We start from the raw sequence: 19389 nt of genomic DNA on the forward strand, positions 1-19389 counted from the left end.
TACATTTGGGGATTATGTAGCTGGTTTATGGTTTTAGCTATCTTTTTATTATTTCTTTTTCAGGCTGAAGCCATTTAACAGACTGCAAGTAATATTACAACATTTGGTAAGAACAGCATCTTGTTTGACTTGAGTTGGAAGCTTTTAGTACTCTTAACTCCCCTGAGACAGACAGTACATGCAGCTTCTAATGTGTCTGCTCACATCATTTATTGCTCAAGCATAACATTGCCCACATCTTTGAGCACTTTGTTACAAGTTTTTATTATACTGTAAGTTAAAGTTTCATTATTTTGGCCTTACCTGCTTTTACAGTTAGTTTCTATGATAGCTTCCGTATATTCCTTAAATATCATTCAACTGAGAGTTTTAAATCAATTGTGAAAATAGTTTAGTGATTTGTTCTCTACTGTTAAAAGTTATTTACAGACAAAGCAATTTGGTTTTGTGGTGTGAAACTGCCAGTAGGGACACATGGAACTGTCATTGTTATAATTGTTGTAGGTATTTTCAGAATGTCAAGTCTTAAAGAACCATGGTTTTGTGTTTTCTTTTTTTTTTTTTTTAAATGAACTCAAATGTCATTGTCAAAGAGTGTGTGGCTCAAAAACTTGGCTGAGGGTTATTACTCTGAAGGACTCATAAAATGGTTTCAAAAGAACTGTTTAGGAAATGCAAATAAATATTGAAGTACAGTGGGAAAGACTTAGCATACAATTCCAAAACACATGTTTTATGATTTTAAATAGTGCATTTTAAGAATATATTTCCATAAACACTCTTGTAAGTATGTTACTCAAGGTATCTAACTGATGACATTTGCTTTATTTATTTGTTTTTGCATGTACAGAAAATGTCTAAGCATACAGATTCAACAGGTGAAGTGTTGTTGGAAAAGAGAGGAGGTGCAGGAATAATAACTTTGAATAGACCCAAGGCTCTCAATGCACTAAATCTTTCTATGATCCAACAAATTTATCCACAAATAAAGGTTAGTAGCTCCGCTTCTACCCCATCCGCTATACATACGTTATCCGAAACCAGTTTTAAAATTCAGTCTGACACTTCTTGGTGTACTGATTTAAAGAATGAAAGTCTGTGTGAGTGCGTTGGCCAATGAGCTCAGATTTATAGGATGGGAAAAAACAGACGGTTTCAAGCAAGTTTGACGTTCTTCTCTTTCTAAGAAACAAGCTGTCAGACAAAGTTAAATTTAGCATCCGAATAGATAAGAGACACCCATTTAAAACCAGGACTGAATTAAAAGCAAGCAGTGTTTAGAGTTTATATGTTCCTTTTGGCAACACCCAGCTGGTCAGTCGGCATGCACGAATTCCAAGCTATACGGTGGTGTTGCCTCTTGATCGGGTGCATGTTTTGTGGGGAGGTGCACGGCTGAAAGTCATTAAGAAGCAACGTGCTGTCAGTGTCAATCTGTAAAGAACAACTTTATGGATTTGCTAGTGAAGTAATGTGAAATTTTAAGCATGCAAATAGTCCTTTTTAATTTAATGATATTATTTATCATATGCACAAAGTCAAACTTATAAGATACCAGTATTTGTTGGATAGTTGCCCACCTTTTGGTATTTTGGTGGATGGTTGTGTTGCAAATTTATGCATTCTTTGAAGAACATTTAAAGAAAAAAATACTTATTCTGTAGTGCTGAGTACCAGGCTTTATTTGAAGCACAACCTTAAAAGGTGGCATAATTTTAAGTACAGTTGCTGGCTTGTCTCTCTTTTATCTGGCTATACTTACTTGAATAAGGAATATATAAGCATAGTTTAAGGGGGGGAAGCCTGTAAAAGGCATCTTTTTCTCAATATGGTCGCACCACTGCTGAAGTCTTGTACCAGTGTATTTAATTCAGATCCCCGCCCCAATCTTTGTACCTAGCAAAACATCTGTGCACAAATTGATTTGATCCAGTCCTTGATTAGCATTGATTGCAGTCATTTTGACAAAATCCATCAACAATTTAAATGCTGTTTTCCTTGCCATGCATCGTAGATTTACACAACTTCCATGATTTGGCCTGAAACACTTATTATATCTTCCATATTCCCAGCTTTCTGCCCCAGCATTGTGTTCCCATTGAGATTTATGATGGGCCCTGGTTTAGGAAGTGCTACCTTTCTTCAGAGACTGGGAGCTCTGCATAGGCGTTTTTCTGAAATACACGAGGCAGTTCTGCTGATCTCTGATGTCAAGATTGAATAGGACACAGGAGTGGCAGAAAGACATTTAGGTCTCAAACTTCAGTTTAAGACAAACTATTTTAAATATGGTTTGATTTGCTTTTTTGGAAAAGTAAAATAAGAATTATAGACAGTATACAGAGAAAGCATTTTTTGCACAGACTTTGATCTTACATGGAAATATTTACTTCTTTTTAGACTTGGGAGCAAGATCCTGAAACTTTCCTAATAATTATAAAGGGAACTGGAGGAAAAGCTTTTTGTGCTGGGGGTGACATCAGAGGTAAGGACTGTAGTCACTTACACATGTGACATATTTTTGCCAGTTACTACTTTGCATTGATTTCCTTTATTTACTGTGACTCAGGTAAACAGAGGCTTGCTACACAACAGTAGGAGAGATTAGTTGCACTGATTTCTTATAACACCTTGATGTGCAGATGCTATTTAAGTTATTTGTCAGGAGACAGCTGTCAGAACATTGTATAAAAGAGTAAAAATTGGGTTTTTTATGAATAACTGGTAATAGCAGCCAGTCATTCCTGGGAAGAGAGGTTCTTGTCTCTACCTTCTTCTTCCCAGATTTTCATTACTGACAGCTTCTTTACAAGAAATTTGAAGGGTCCTAATAGATAGCTCTGTTACTACTGGATAATTTGCGTCTGATGTTTGAGATGGCTAGATCAGAGCTGACAATGGTGATCAATGTATCTGTAATTATTTTGTAACTATGTAGGAAGTCTCCAAACTGAAAATTAGCAGTTATTTAAATTTTAGGTAAACAAGCAGCACAGGTTATTGTTAAATTATGCCCTGTCCTAACTGGCTTCTCATTTTTAGTATGCAGAGTCTTCAGTATCATCAGTTTTAAGTGGCTGTTCTATATATTGATATGAAATATCACAAACAAGACTACCAGACATTAGGAGGGGTTTCATAGCACACAAAATGGACTGCACTCTCACAAGAAGTATGTGAAAAAGTCTCCAGCATAATAGAATTGACTCAAATTTGAAACTTCATGTCCGTATTTAAGTTTGAGCAAATTTTCTCAAATAAAATGAAGCAGGATTAAGTTGCTGTTTGATTGCTGAAGGAAAAAACCTGTTATCATGTGATATTAATTTTTTTACTTGTTATTGTATTTTCTATTAAAATTATAGTTATCTTTAGAATTTTTATTTCTCTTAAGCCATCACAGATGCAGGAAAAGTTGGAGGTAGACTGGCACAAGATTTCTTCAGAGAAGAATATATCCTGAACAATGCCATTGGTATGTTTAATAGCAAATTCTGAAGCAGTACAGTTTTCATAATAGTAGCTTTGAATGTAAATTCACTTTCTTTCTTTGCTAACTTATAAAAGGCTGCAATAACGTAATAGAAGTAGTAATATTTTATTTTTTTTACTAAGTTCAATACCAGTAGTGTAACATACCTCATTTTTATACTTTGCGTGCAGAATTTGTTTCTTTTGTTTAAGCTATTACGATAGCTACCTTATCCCATCCCATTGTTCTGGGTAGTTATATTTGCACTATGGATGAATTAAGTCTTAGGTGCAGACAGTGCAGTTCTGCACAAAGTATCATTGATCTACTTCGAAGAAGACCTGAGATGAGAATAGATGCATGGAAAATCATTAATATTCAGTCAGAAAGCAGAAGATCAAATTATGTTAAAGCTTTCCATTTAAATAAACTGCATAAATGAATACTCAAGCTAGGAGTTAACTGCCTTAATTTATTGCAAAGAACCTAGGAGTATGTGGTCTTAAAATAACTAACAGCAAAGATACTGGGTAAAGTTTACTAGGGTAAAGGATATTCAGAAAGGATATTAATTCTCTAGGGTGAAAGTCAAGAGTTGAATGTTTTGGTGAGAAGAACTTCTCCAAACATACCTTAATTGAATATAGTTTGAGTTTTTAAACATTGTATCCAGTATTAGTCACTACAGGAGGAAAGGTGAACATCTTGCATATCAACTTAAGCTGACAGAAGAGCATAGTTATTAGAGTAAGAATAGTTTCTGAAAAGTTATTTTTACTTTGTTTGACAGAGTTTCCAGTTCTAGCACGTTTGTCATGTACTTTTCTTGCCTTCATCAAGAAAAATAGTTTAAGGTTTCACGTACCTGGGAAAAACTAGTATTACCATAGCAGTTGGACTAGATGATCATTGTAATTCCCTTCCAACTAACTATTCTAGTCTATTAAAATATTGCAAGGGTACATACTTTAAAAGTTTTGTGTTTTTTTTAAATGATTAAGGTGTTCCATGTCTATAATGCATGTAATTAAAAAACCTAGGTTTTTGATAACTTTGGTATGATTGTATTCATTTAAGACTTGAGACTTCTGCCAAAAAGATTTATTTATATCTTATATTTTACAACTTAAAAATACACAGGGGAGCTGCTTTCACAGCATTTGCATGGAATGGCATGCTTCTATAGAAATTTAGTTCAAAGACTAGCATCTAGAGCCCATGCATTAGCTTATATGTTCATGTAAGAACAAAGTTAAAAATACAATTCCGTTATATTTTCTAACCACCAATTTAAAGGATTGAACTGCCTTTTAAAATAGTTCTTTTTTTAAACAAGGATCTATAGTTGCTGCAGAAAAGCTAGCAACATGTTGCAGTGAATACCCATATCAGCAATCTGACTGAACTTTAAGTCTGACCTGAAAACACTGAATATGAGGCAGTGGTTTCATTCACGGTGAACTTCTGAATCTTTCCATGAATGGTAATAGAAAGCATCAGGTCTTTAGTTTCATGCCTCCTAAAGGCCCCAACAGATGAAGGTGGTAGCTAAAACTGTGGTACTTTAGGACATTATCATCTTGACCTGCCTGCGCCACATTCAGCATTGTAACATGCAACGGAGTTGGCAAGACAGAACATGTTTGCATTGCAGTAGTTTATAGTCGCATTTTGGCTGAAACCTACCAATGCATCTGGCTTTGTAGTAAAGTACTGGAGTGCTGGTACACACTCTGTGCTGTTAATCCAGGCTGTGAGATGGGGTGAAAGGGAAACTGTTGTGTTCCAACATCCTACAAAGCTATTTATAATAGCCAGATGTGGCTAAATTGTCAGGTACTCACATAGCAAGCAACGTGACATTTGATGGTTGTATAATGTTCTCTTACAACACTCAGAATGCAGTAAGTCAGTAACTGGTGTTTCTTTTCATTGCTTAAGAATTACATGAAGTACCTTCATTATAAGTTGATATTTTACTGTTTAAGTTACCATTTATTTTCTGTTGCTCCTGCTGAAGTAAGACGTGGGGAAATATGTCATGTATACAGTTAGTCACAGGTCCAGTCTTTTGAAAAAATGTACAATTTTTTTTTTTTTTACGTTTCTTACAGGCACTTGCAAGAAGCCATATGTGGCACTTATCGATGGCATTACAATGGGAGGGGTAAGTTACGTACCTTGGTGTGATATCTGATATAATTTGTTTTAAAGTAATGTAATATTCTGTACTTGAGTTGCATGAAGTGCACACACGGCATTTCAAACATTTCAGTTCAATAACAAGCATCGTAATCTGAACCTTTGTCTCTTGCTTGTCAGGGTAGATTCTAGTGCTTCTGCTGTTCTTTGATAGCTAGTGCAACTGCTTTCTCTGAGGATCTGGCAACTGTGTTGAGAAAAAGAGCAGAATCCTGTCACTGTAGGAGACACCCCTCACAAAGTTTTCAGAATACTGAAGTGTGAGTTTGTAGATCATACAAGAACTGAGACAAATTTTCCACTCAAAGTGTATTAAAAAATAGAACTATATAAAAATCAATTAAAGGACAACTCTCTGAAAAAATGGAAAAATACCATTCTAAGCTATACTTTAACAGACATTCATGAGTTCTCTATTTTTCCAACAAGTAATCTGGAAATGTATCTACTTTCTCACCTCTGCAGTACTCCTAAAACATGAGTTATAAGATCCCGATTCTACCCCACCCCGCCAAGGCCATACCTTATTACTAAAGCAACATGGAGAAGGCTCCATCACGTTGCTAGTTATACTCAGTGCTAATAATTGTTTCAGCAGTTGTTGGCTCTAAACACCATGAGTAGGTAGTTAAAAGGGCAATACCATGATTTTCTACATGCTAAAATGCTATTCTCTTAAATTTGACATCTGTTGGATATATTTGCATCATAGCAGGGAGTAGAATACAATAATCTTAAGTTATTTTGAACAGTGAGCTTGACAGTGAAGTCTGTCATATTGTCACTTAGATTTACATTGTTTTCTTGCACGTCAGTATGATACAGGTGTACAGTCTATTTAAATTAAGTTTGTCAAAAACAGGATGCAAGAAGTGGAACACTACATGATCTATCACCTGTCATGACTTTTCGCTTTCTATCTTTCCTTGCACATTTCATGTTGTATATTTTGATTGTGGTTTTTTCAGCTTGTGATTGAAACATGCAATAGCTGTCTTCCCTTCATTTCTCCGCTACCAAGCCCCAAAGATCTCAGCTAGATAACCATCCCTTCCCCCCGCCCCCCCAATCTAGTATACATAAATTGTTTGCAGCTTAAAGGGGACTAGTCTTGTAGCTCTTCTTGCAGAAGAAGTCTTTTATTGAACATAGGAGACCTGAAGATTTGTGGATGAGAGATAGGGAGTCCATTTATTTTATGGAGTTTTGAATAATAGCATGGATAGCTATGAAAGAGCAAAACTGCCCAGCAGCTGATGTCTTTTTAGAGGTCCTATAGATTGCTCATTATGATTGTGGCCTAAGCAGGAATACAATTTTGTCCTTTGAAAGGAAAGTATTTTGTTGGACTGAAAAGAGCATAATGGAGTCAGATGATCCTGCATTACTAAGATTCTTTATTAGTTCCCTTTTTTTAAAGAGCTTTTAAAATACAGCGGTTAGTCTGAAACTTTAGTTGGATACCCAAATTTCAGTGGGACCTTGACAGAGTTTAACTGCCATTAGAGTTTGAATGACAACTTACTTGCTTATACTCAGTTTGATGTCACTAGTAGCAGTTATCTTCATTTGGGGATAAGGGACTAGATTTTGATTGAGCAAGTATGCAACCTAACATAGGGAAACAAGTTCCAGACTCCTTTTAAATACTTTTTTTTTTTTTAACCTTGAGTGCTATTTGATTTGCACTTGTTAATACAGCTGCAGTTTACTCTGCGATAATGTCCTTCCTACAGGAGCACGTTTTCATCAACACACTTTTTTTTTTTCCTTCCCCTCTCTCATTGGCAGTACATGGAAGTATCTACTGATAATTTAACAAAGGTGGTCAGCAGTAGTATTTCTCAACACTGATTAATTTTTGGGTATGTTTTTTGTGTTAGTTTTGAATTGTCTTCTATGCTTTTCCTTTCAGCCACCTCCCCTGTCTGTAAGATTTGTTTTGATTCCTCTAAATGGACCAATGCTTACATAGGAAAAGTGCGTTAGCTCCCACCTTTCCCCACCCTCTTCTTTCACCATTTTCAGCACTGGGAGGCCCATCACAACTGACCTTAACCAAACTTAAGGCTTTCAACAGCTTTTTTCTATTGTGCTACAAATAGGTTCATTGCAGTGGGATTTTATAGATTAAAACCACTAGAAAAGCCCTTGAACTTGTCATGGTCATGCTGTTATCTTGTTCTGCTTGCTGTGTGGAAGTACTCTGTCCTACTGTAAATATTCACTAGACCTGCATTCATACGAAGGAGTTATTCTATACATATATATGTATAATTAGATGCTTTGTTTTAAATCACTCAAATGCTAGGATCTATGTTTTTGACACAATCAGGTCAAATTTCATCCATTTCATATGCTCAAGATTTGGCTATCTTCATCCCTACAAGTCAGTGGGAGCTAGAAACATTTGTCACTTACAAACTACAGTAAAAGCCTTTAAAAAATTTACATTCAAGCCCTTGGCTTTAGAAGCAAGTGGTTTTAGCTTAGGCTTAAAAATCAAGGGACACCTCTTAAACACTGCAATTTCACTATAGACCATTTATCTATGAATGAAAATGCAAGCAAGTCAATCTCAACCTTGCTCAAAAAAGCAGCACTACGCACATGGAGTGCTCTGTTCTAATTTAAAACAAATTAAAAATCACAGTGCATTAGAAACTCAGTTATTATGTGCTTAGGTAGTAAAAGTTGCTACTGATGCACAGATAGCAGATTTGTGATAAAACTTGGAATTGTATTAAAAAAATGAAGTGGTTCCACTTCAATATTGTTGTCTAGAGGCTGGTAGATGGCTTTCTTCAGAGCTAATTGCCAACAGATGGGGCTGTGGAGCTTGCTTTCTGCACCTTCTTGTCTATACTCCTGTAGTTCATAAAAAATTGATATTCAATATAAATGTATCTTTTCATCTTTTTGCACTTATTCAGAGTAGTAGGTTCAAGTGACAGGTATGTTTGATGAAGCAAAGATGACTGCATTTTACTAAAAAATAGTGCAACATGTTATTAATACCACATTTACTGCTAAAGGGTGTACACTGTTGAAGGGCATGCTGGGCACATACTCTCAAGTTGCTAAAAACTACTATTCAAATTATTCTAGTTGACTTCTATCCGTAGATTTTTATTTCCTTGAAATTAAATACCTGAACAGTAGACAAGAAATGCAGTGTATTTAAATGTTTTTTTTTTTTTATGTTATTGTCTGTAAATGAGGTCCTAAACTTGGGCTTCTTGGTTCTAGAAAAGTCCCAATCTTTTCCTGAGTTCTTTGGAGATGAATAGAAGTGTGCTTTATAAGCTCAATCTAAATCTATGGCTTTAAATAGGGCTTTGGCACAAAATACATTATGGTGTCAGATGCTCTCTGTAACAGACTAAAAGTATTAATAAAAATGTATTTTAAACATGTTTCAGAGCCAAAGAAAGTACACTAGACAGATTTGAGTGGTGGCTTTCGGATGATTTGGCTTAGAATTCAAAGTGAATATTTGACAGCAAAAGAAAAAAGGAAATACAGGGCATAGACTTTGGCAGTTAAATGAATGTGGTCCAGGTCACTGGGCTAACATTATGTAAACTGTACTTAAAACTTCAGTGGCATGTTGCCAAACCAGAAGTACATCATTTTCAGGAGCCAAAGGCCATTGCTTTTAGTTTAGGGAGGAATCTGCGACAGTGTGTACAAAGTACCTTCTTCCTTAGTATCGTATTCTAGAGCATGCATGATTTAGAAACTTCCTGAGCTAGGCTTTATTTCAGAACCAGTGCTAAATAACCATCAGTAATCATACTCACCTCTCTATTCATCTAGTATTTTTTTGTCATTAGGTAGGCTTGGTCTTCAGAAAGGCCTGCGACAATTGCTTTCACAGTTGAATTTTGTGCTTTGTGAAAAGCAATTTGCTGCTGTTTCAGGCCTGTCGTCTAATACTATTGAATACTTACGTGTTTAATTGTTAATGAGGCAAAAATAGGCCCTAAAATTTTTTTTTTTTACTGATGAGTAAAGACTGTTGCTCAAACATAGGAATTCTTGGCTTTGGAGAATTAAATACAGAATATAATCCTTTAATCTGACCTCTTACACAGTGTATTTGCCAAGTTTATTTTAGCAAGTTACAGATTTATAAAGATTATGCCATTATGTTACACTTCTTGCTTTAACAATTAATGCTTTGAGTTTTAGGATGAAAAAACATCTTCTTGTGGGGCAAACAGATTTTAACTTATATGGTAACATGCAACATTTTCAGTACAGAAATGGAGTTTGGTAGAATTGCCAGCTCTCTTAAATCCTTTGCAAAGCCCTGTGTTTCCAGTTACTCTGAGAATCTTATTCTCTGATCTTAATGTTTAGGGACAGTAATAGGAAGTTGGAACTTTAACGTAGCTCGCAATTTAAAGAGATAAAGGTCACCCAACCTTATTTCCATCCCTGACTCCCTCGGATTCTAGGGCCCAGTTTGTGAGAGTGGTAACAGTATGCAGTACTGACTGCTTTATTCTCTCCCCAGTAGAGAAGGACCTTGGGTATATGGACTGCAAATATTAGAAGACAACATGTTAATTTGGGTTCATGTGGAGCTTTCCATTAGTTTTGTCAACACATCTAGCAGTACAGTTTTTTTAGGCAAGGGCTTTTTCTTAAACTGAGAGTCTACATGTAAGTTACTATCTTTAAGGTGACTATTAGAGTAGAATTTTTTAAAGTACTGTTTGAGAGTGTAGTAGTCACTTAGGTAGTAACGTCAAATATGTTAAGCTTTAGACTATACAGAAGTATAGAGCTGAGAGGAGCCTCAGGATTATACTTTTGCACTGGAAGTAGGGTTAAATATAGCTAGATGATTGCTTAGCAGATTTTTGCCTAATGAATTCAGAACTCTCCAACAGCAGGAATTCTGTTTTTTCTAGATAACCCACCTGAGTGCTTAGTTATTCTTTCAAGTGAAGATTCCCTAGTGTCCCAGCCATCTCTTTTTAATAGGGATAAGGATAGTTATTCAGCCTTTCCTATAGATTAAGTCTCTTGGTTTTCATACAATCCTCTGGAATCTTTCCAATTTGTGTACTTTACAGTTCATTACCAGAGACCAGACAATATTTCAGCTGGAGGACTCATCAGCACCAAGTAGAGCAGAATAATTATCCCCCATATATTACATAGTTATTCTGTCACAAACAGCTTATGTAAATAGCAGCCTCTCAAAACATCAGGTGCTAGGAGGCCACCACTTCTAGTTATTTGTAAAGCTATTACTCTTACCTCTTTCCTCCTTGCATAATATAAACTTCCATCACAGTACATTTCCTTATTGCTTACCTTTTACCAACTTTTAAATCTTCTTCCTCAAACAGAACTTGTTTGTCAAAGAGTCAATCTTGTGGGGCTGCTCTTTTCCTCAAAGACTACAAAGAAGAAAGAAAAAAAACCAGTACTCATTTCCTCCTTCAAGAAACCTGTGTGCCCTATCAGCTGACATTGCCTTTTATAGCTGGACCACATCAATCTGGTTAGGCTTCCTAGGTGTACTGAATCTAGGCTGAGTGGGTATGCTTCAGCCCTTTGGTGCCTGCTGGTAGAGACTCTGCTGTAGTGTGATACCTTAAGTAGTTCTTTCTGCAACAGCATTGCATTATTATTTGTATTAAGTTCATGGTTGCTATAAACCCCTGAAAAATGTCGAGGCATTTGTTCCACAGAAAACATACTTGTGATCTCTGCATTTGATTTTGCTTTCTTAAGTGTAGTTTTTTTCATTTCGTTAGTTTCTACCTGATCTCCAAAGTGAGATGGTTTTGAATTCTGATCTTGCCCTTCAAAGTGTTTGCCTTCCCAAAAAGTAATCTGTAAATTACAGAAATTCTTGTTATTTCATCATCCAAGCAGATAATGAAAATATCAAATAAAACTTCATTAATGATTGGCTTCTGTATGACCTCAGCTAGAGTGCCCTCTCAGTTTGATGGCAAACTGCTGGTAACTCTTAATATAGTTTCAGATGATTGTGCCCTCCATTTCATAGTGATACCATCTAGGCTATGTTTCCCTAGGTTGTTTATAAAAGGAAACTATGCTGTGTACTGGGAAGCATCAAAAACATCACAGTTCAAAACATGAAGCTTTTTCAGAATGCTGCTTACTGAGTAACGACGTCATTTTAATCAGGGGGTTATGTAGGCGTTCCAGAGAAACAGATGCAGCCAAATTCCTGAACCTACTCTATGGTTTGAAACTATTCCTTCTATCGTGCATCTGATGGTGCTTCCTTTCTGGACTACAGATTCAGACTTACTGCATCTTTTTATGTTGCAGCAGAAGAGTGAACTGAGTACCTAATATTTAGCTTTACTTCTGTTTTGTGTTAGTGCCACTTCATTTTCAGCAAAAGGCTCCAGAGGCTGACATTGTTGGAGGAATCTGACTTTCCTTGTAAATCAGCTCTCAGGACCTGATACGTAGGTCTTTAAGGCAGAAATTTGCTTAGCTGAAGTTTGCATCTTTCCTCTGTAATTATTCTCTGTTGCATCATGTAAAGTCCATTTGTCTTCGTAAGGGTTTAAGAAGAATTTGACTTTTGGGGAAGGATGACATTTTAACTCTCTTCAGGAAAAACTGGAACACTTCTCTGTTTTAAGCTTTTACTCTGCTTTAACCAATAAAGATTTGTCAAGATTTTAATTAATAGTTTTCTGGAGGGAGTTTGCAGTGTTTTATTTCAATTTTAGCCTGGCATATTTGTGAAATTTTACCTCACAACATTCTGAAAAGCTTTTATAATTATAAAAGTTTGTTCAGTAATGCTTTGTATATTTCCAATGTTAACTCTTTATAATAATGTTCTGAGATCTATGGGGAAAGGCTTGATAGAGATTTACATCAGATGTGTAATTTTTCTTGGTAGCAAAGTTCTTCAGTAGGTGAAAGTAAATGCCTGACATGCCAAATATTAGATTAACTGCAAGTGCTAGTGAAATCAAGCATCAGGCTTTGAAAATAGTGAAAAAAAAAACCAGTCCCCTGTGCTCTTGTGTGTGTTTAGGGATGTTTGCTGCCAAAAAATGCATGTTGGCGTGACACAATAGGAATTGGCCTACTTCCCATGGTTGCACTCTGTGGAAAAAAACATATTCGCTTATTTCTTAGCTGTTTGAGGTTCTTGCATGGAATAAATAGCTGAAAGCTGTGGAGGAGTTTGCTCCAAAGGTATCATGTAAAGTTACCACCTTTTTTCAGGAATTGGTATTTCTAATAGAAATCATTCTCAATCACAGAAATAAGAATAATTATGTGAAAAGAAGGCCAATTCCTAAAATAAAGGAATTTCTTACATGGAGTGGTGAAGTCAATTTTCAGGAGTATTTTTAGGAGTATTTTTACACTTTGCACTGCTTGCATGTAATTTATGCTGTAACATTTTTTTCTAATGCTTATTTTACTAGAAAAAACATCTAAAAAGTTTTCCAGTTCAGTATTCAAAATATCAGCTGCATCTTGCATTTTTCTAAACTACTGAAATTGAAATGTCATCGAGGGGAAGATGTTCAGTCAGTATTTTGTTTACTTAATATATTGGATATTTATTAGCATGTCTGTATATTACCTTATGTAACATATTGCCTATATATGAGTGCTCTGACAGATGTGGACCACGTACATCAAAGAAAATGAGGGCTTAGATACACAGCACAAGTTTAAGAGTATTTAGTGAGACTAGAAGTGTAATTTACAGTGAACATCTTCCAACAGCTCAATTAATATGATGTTTTCTTGAACAGTGTTGTTAGAGGCTTGCTACGGGTACCATGGGGATTCTACCAATATAGTTACAAATGTCTAAACTTACCCTTTAGCAGATTTGGTTAACAGTTCTTATTACATTAATATTTCTTATCAAGTAAATTAGTAGTGATGTCATAAGCAGTTTGTATGTTACACAGTTTAGTCAACAGAATTCCAGTACATAAAGGAGCTGTAGTTGAGCAATAGCTGTTCTTATCCTGTCCCATTTTTATCCAGATTGCGTGGCTGTAACTCTTCAGGAGTGTTCCTTTCACTACCAACATATATGTAAAATTTCTGGCTTACATCTGCAAACAACATTTTTTCCCTGTTTCTTCCAAAATATGTTTTAAAAAGTGAACATCAATGTTGAATTTAAATTACGTATTTATAAAATGGAATTATTTGGTTTTTTGATTGCCTGATGTTCTGTAGTCAGGACCAAAGCAGCATAAGGAAAACCACACCTTTCTTACTGCTGCAGATAAAAAACACATATAAAATTCTTTATTCCTAGGCTTCATGAGTTAGCCTCTGAGTTACAACTAGCTGGACTGCTGCAGTAGGTGGGAGGAGGAAAGGGAGGAATCTCAAAGATTCAGTGGTCCACAGCCTGAATTTGCCCACTACCAAAACCAGTTCCCAGTGATGTAAAAGTAGAAAAGAAGGGTCTGCCCTTGCTGTCTGTGCCATTAGTGGGTATGGACATCTACGCAGAGTCTTTCCTTCTGAGCAACTTAGAATCATAGAATCATTAAGGTTGGAAAAGACCTCTAAGATCATCGAGTCCAACCGTCAACCCAACACCACCATGCCCACTACACCATGTCCCTAAGTGCCTCATCTACACATCTTTTAAATACTTCCAGGGATGGTGACTCAACCACTTCCCTGTGCAGCCTGTTCCAAGGCCTGACCACTCTTTCAGTAAAGAAATTTCTCCTAATGTCCAATCTAAACCTCCCTTGGCGCAACTTCAGGCCGTTTCCTCTCGGCCCATTGCTTGTTATTTGGGAGAAGAGACCAACACCCACCTCGCTACAACCTTCTTTCAGGTCGTCGTAGAGCGCGATGAGGTCTCCCCTGAGCCTCCTCTTCTCCAGACTAAACAGTCCCAGTTCCCTCAGCCGCTCCTCATCAGACTTGTGCTCCAGGCCCTTCACCAGCCTCGTTGCCCTTCTCTGGACACGCTCCAACAGCTCAGTGTCTTTCCTGTAGTGAGGGGCCCTCTTCCAGACTAGTGAAACAAAATCATGGTGAACATAACACCTGGTGTTTGCCTGTTCTTTTCCATAAAAAGTATTCAAATAAAAGTTGGGAGCCTGTATCTAAAACTAAGTTTAAATCTTGTAAACCACTGAATATTGGCATTTCAATATGTTTAGCTGAAGTGACTGAAGCCTGAAAGAGGAAGGTGGGAAGTGTAAAGACAACCAACTGCTTTACTTTATCATGATCTCAATTGAACTATGAGCTGTTAATAGAGAATCTGCAGAAAAAGAAGCCAGACAAATATTATAGGCTGCAACAATTGCAGCTGCTACGTAAATGTTTAAGTTAGGTGTCTTCTGATATTCCTCAGGCATATAAGATACAATGGGGGGGGGGAAGCTCCTCATTTTCCTCCACATTGTAATATGTCTTTCCATCAGTTTGTTTTATTTATTTGCTTTTAGGATGTATTCATATAAGTTGTGTGCATATAGCTTTTATACAGAGGTGTAGATAGCAGCATTTGAGGCTAACATTCAAAAACTAGGAAATATTAGGATTAACCATATCTGTAAAATCTCACATTTTTTGCCCACTTGTGATACAATTTTTAATTAGAGGAATGTGCATTTGTGAAGTGCACAGGTGGATATTGCTCACAGAACAAACAGCTATTCATTTATTGTTTAATGTGTGGTGCAAATTTTAGTGCAAACTATAGAAATTTTTCTTATTAGTTATTAATATACATATATACGTATCATGTGCTTTGGGTGACCAACTGCAGCATATAAAAGTTCATGAAAAATTATTATTTTACATAGCACAGCTCTTCTATACTGTAATGGACATTATTACCCCTTTAACCCTTTTTTACAGCTAGGAAACTGGAACTTAGAAATGTCAGTGCTTCTTGGGGCTTCTCCTGATTCTTCTTTTTCTTCCTTTTTATAAATATGCCATGCCTCTTGTCACTCATCATGCTCTGAAACTTGAACGTCTTCGGTTTTGTTTTAATTTATGCTCTAAAATCTGCCCCGAAGTAAAAGTAATTGTCATACTAAACCTAGATAAGCTGCTTTCCAATTCTCTCTCTTCCTCTCCCCCTCTCTCCCTTCCTCTGGAAACTCATGCATGTGTACCACATAGAAGCTTGTGGCCCATTTTGTTGCCAATGCTTTAAAGTTGAAGGCAGTTTTACTGTAAAATAGAATACAGATTTTGCAAGTAGTTATTTGTTGTACTTTGAAACAAATCTTTGTGAGATTGACTTGTGTACACTTAGCTTTTGTAATATAGGATGTTGAAAACAAAGCTGAGGCACTACTAAGAAAGGATTCGCTCTTTGCTGATATTACAGTATATTTACCATCTGGCATGTTGGTCTGCCTGCTAAGCTCCTGCGTATGATCCTAGGGACAAATGGTGCACTTCATTTTGTAGCTAATCGGACTATAATATCAGCAGCTCTTGACATCAACAAAAATAACCACTGAATGTTCAACGATTTGCATGTGATGTTATTCCCCAAAGGGTTTATCGTAAAGCACTGCCTTGAAAACAAGTATTTTAAAGTATGGGTCAGTACTGGTGCAGGACGTAAAACTCCTCTCCCCTCCCTCTCCCAAATCTACAATGACTGAGTTGTTTAATGTACACTATGAAAAGGAATGGATGCCACTATTTTACACCCAGAAAAAAAAGGCAGACTTCCTGAATGTACATTGTACAGATGTTGGTATTATACAGTGGTGCTGCACTTCATATTTTAGAATGACAAAATGTTTGCCTTCCTGCGCAATGTAATGACATATAGATCACATCATAAAGCAAACATCACTTGTCTACTATGAGACTGAAGTTGAAGTTTTAAGCTGTACTTTCTATATTATTACTTTTTCCCGAAACCTGCGTATGTTTAAAGGAGGTTTTATTTGTGGCTTCATGGACAGCTTTCCTACCACTGCACTGTTGACATCATTGCAGAGATTTTTGCAGGCTTCTGCACAGATTTATTCCTTCCATTTAACACCAGACTCTTTCTTGCTAGAAGTTCCACTATTTTTCTCTAATTCTAGGCCTTTATGGAGATGCCTCGTCTCATATTGAGAGTTATCTCTTATTTCCCTCTCCTTCCCTTTATTGTAGATCAAGGGAGAAAATTCTGAAGAGAATTATCTTTGCCTGCTTCTCCATCCTTGCATATTTCTGCTAATTTTTCTCATTTCCAGAAGAATTTGAATGCTCATTTTCTCCTTGAGTTAGTTTTAATCTGTCTTATACTTTTAAAGCATTTTTTCCCTGAGAAATAGAACATCATTACAAAATCCCCTCAATTCACTCCTGTCATCCCAAATAACTGCATCCCTGTTTAAATAAAGTTCTGTTGCATGTGCCGGACTTTAAGAGCAAGAAGTGTTTCTTCAGTTTTAGGAAAAAAACTAAAAGCTTAGTTATGCGTTGATGCAAGTTGCTGAAACAGGTTCCCTCCCACTTGCCTGCCTTCCCTTCAGACATTAAGATGTGGCGAGTTGGACATACAGTTTCTTGCAGTAGCTACATTTTTAGGTGATAGAGAGGGACAAAGGGACAGAGCTTGTCTTCCAGAATTTTAGCAATAGTAAAAAGCCCACACTTACTATCTTTTTCTGAACATAGAATCATAGAATTGTTTAGGTTGGAAAAGACCTTTAAGATCATTGAGTCCAACTGTTAACCTAGCACTGCCAAGTCCACCACTAAACCATGTCCCTAAACATCACATCTACACGTCTTTTAAATACCTCCAGGGATGGTGACTCAACCACTTCCCGGGGCAGCCTGTGCCAATGCCTGACAGCCCTTTTGGTGAAGAAATTTTTTCTAGTATCCAATCTAAACCTCCCCTGGCGCAACTTCAGGCCGTTTCCTCTCGGCCCATTGCTTGTTATTTGGGAGAAGAGACCAACACCCACCTCGCTACAACCTTCTTTCAGGTCGTTGTAGAGCGCGATGAGGTCTCCCCTGAGCCTCCTCTTCTCCAGACTAAACAACCCCAGTTCCCTCAGCCGCTCCTCATCAGACTTGTGCTCCAGGCCCTTCACCAGCTTCGTTGCCCTTCTCTGGACACGCTCCAGCACCTCCATGTCCTTCTTGTAGTGAGGGGCCCAACACTGAACACAGGATTCGAGGTGCGGCCTCACCAGTGCTGAGTACAGGGGCACGATCACCTCCCTACTCCTGCTGGCCATGCTATTTCTGATACATAGATGCCAGTTATGTGTAAGGAAACGCTGGGGAACAACATTGGGGAAAAAAGAATGCTTTCGAATTTAACACTAGAAAAAGTTTCACTGGCTAGTAATTAATTACTTTTATTATAGGCTTTTCAGATATAAGTGCTCTTACATCTTCTCTTTTCTTTCTGTTGCAGCAGAAGACTTTGTGTTCATAAAAATTTCTGCTTCCTCTGACATGAAAGAGTATTTTTTAACAGATGTAGCTGACTCTTGTTGCCAGGACGTTTTGTAGGCTTACTAAATGTGAGTCTTAGAAAGTAATATACAGTAGTGAAAAAGAAACGAGGAAAACATTCTTAATTCTAGAAATAAGTTAGTTCAGAAAATTCCGACTAATCAGAAGCAATCCTTGGTAGAAGTTTTTGTTTGCATCACGGTTGTTGAGTCGCGGTGTCTGTAGGCCAGACTGAGACCAAACCGTTCAACCTGCTGCTTTTTGCCTTGGAGAAGCCAACATACATGGAAAGGGAGGACATGAAACTGCAGGCACTCAATCCCTGCTGCGGGGGCATGCATTTAACTGCCACCACGGCTTCCGTAGGGTCCACTAGGTGGGATCGCAACACTAGTATGGGTGCTCACCATCGGAAGACCGGATCAGTCCCTGCAGGTTACGCAGGGGAAAAAATATGGCTATTGCAGATAACTACCCTAACGAAAATGGTTTGAAATCATTGGTAAGTTTTGGCTGGTAGTAGAAAAATCAAAACAGGGCTTTTAAAAATTCAGTCTAAATCCTGTTGATAAAGGACACTCATTGTAGCAGCATTGGTGTGCAGAATGGCCTATGTATTTTTTTTTCCACTGTAAAAAGAACCTGACCTAAATGATTACTGTTAATGGCGTTGGACCAAATTTGTTTAAATAATCAGGGATCAGGAGAACAAGTAACACTGGTAGTTCATCATATCAGATATTCAGAAATTGGGGTTTTTTTAATATTATTTTTGTGTTTGAATCTATGGTGAAGATACAAGTGTGTTTTTGAAAACACATGACTGGAATGGGCTGTGTCACTGGTTTGTGCCACAAAACATCAGAGTCTTCATCAAATATTGGTCATTAATCATAGCACAAGCTTTCTTGCATTTTTGGCACTAGGCTGTAAAGAAAATACTTAAGAGTGAAACATCAGATATTATTACATATAATATATCTCCAGTTAGCTCGTTGTGCTTCTGTAAGTCTTTAGAAATTTGGACTGAGAATCTCTAATACATAATCAGTATATGGAAATTAATATTTTATATTTAAATTATATTACATTAATATTTTATGTTTTAAAATACCACACCAAATGATTGAAAAGTTCACAAAAAGCACTGTTTTTTAATGATATTTTTTAAATACTTGTATAAAGTTGATTTATATGTCATCAACCAAAGCAAGTTATATTCTTAGTCCAGATTGATCTGTATGCTGCATTGCTCTGGT

At 36.8% G+C, this 19389-nt stretch overlaps 1 protein-coding gene across 3 annotated transcripts in view; it reads left to right on the forward strand.

Moving 5' to 3' along the window:
• HIBCH (3-hydroxyisobutyryl-CoA hydrolase) overlaps window positions 1-19389 on the forward strand; it is a 49347-nt gene that overhangs the window by 1037 nt on the left and 28921 nt on the right. For all 3 annotated transcript variants that reach the window (XM_075153656.1, XM_075153654.1, XM_075153655.1), the window contains exons 2-6: window positions 64-106; window positions 851-991; window positions 2401-2485; window positions 3395-3475; window positions 5587-5639. In XM_075153656.1, the coding sequence (XP_075009757.1) occupies window positions 64-106; window positions 851-991; window positions 2401-2485; window positions 3395-3475; window positions 5587-5639 (403 nt within the window). The remainder of the gene's footprint in view (window positions 1-63; window positions 107-850; window positions 992-2400; window positions 2486-3394; window positions 3476-5586; window positions 5640-19389) is intronic.

This window comes from Calonectris borealis, chromosome 6 (assembly GCF_964195595.1).
Source record: "Calonectris borealis chromosome 6, bCalBor7.hap1.2, whole genome shotgun sequence".
Taxonomy (NCBI): Eukaryota; Metazoa; Chordata; class Aves; order Procellariiformes; family Procellariidae; genus Calonectris; species Calonectris borealis.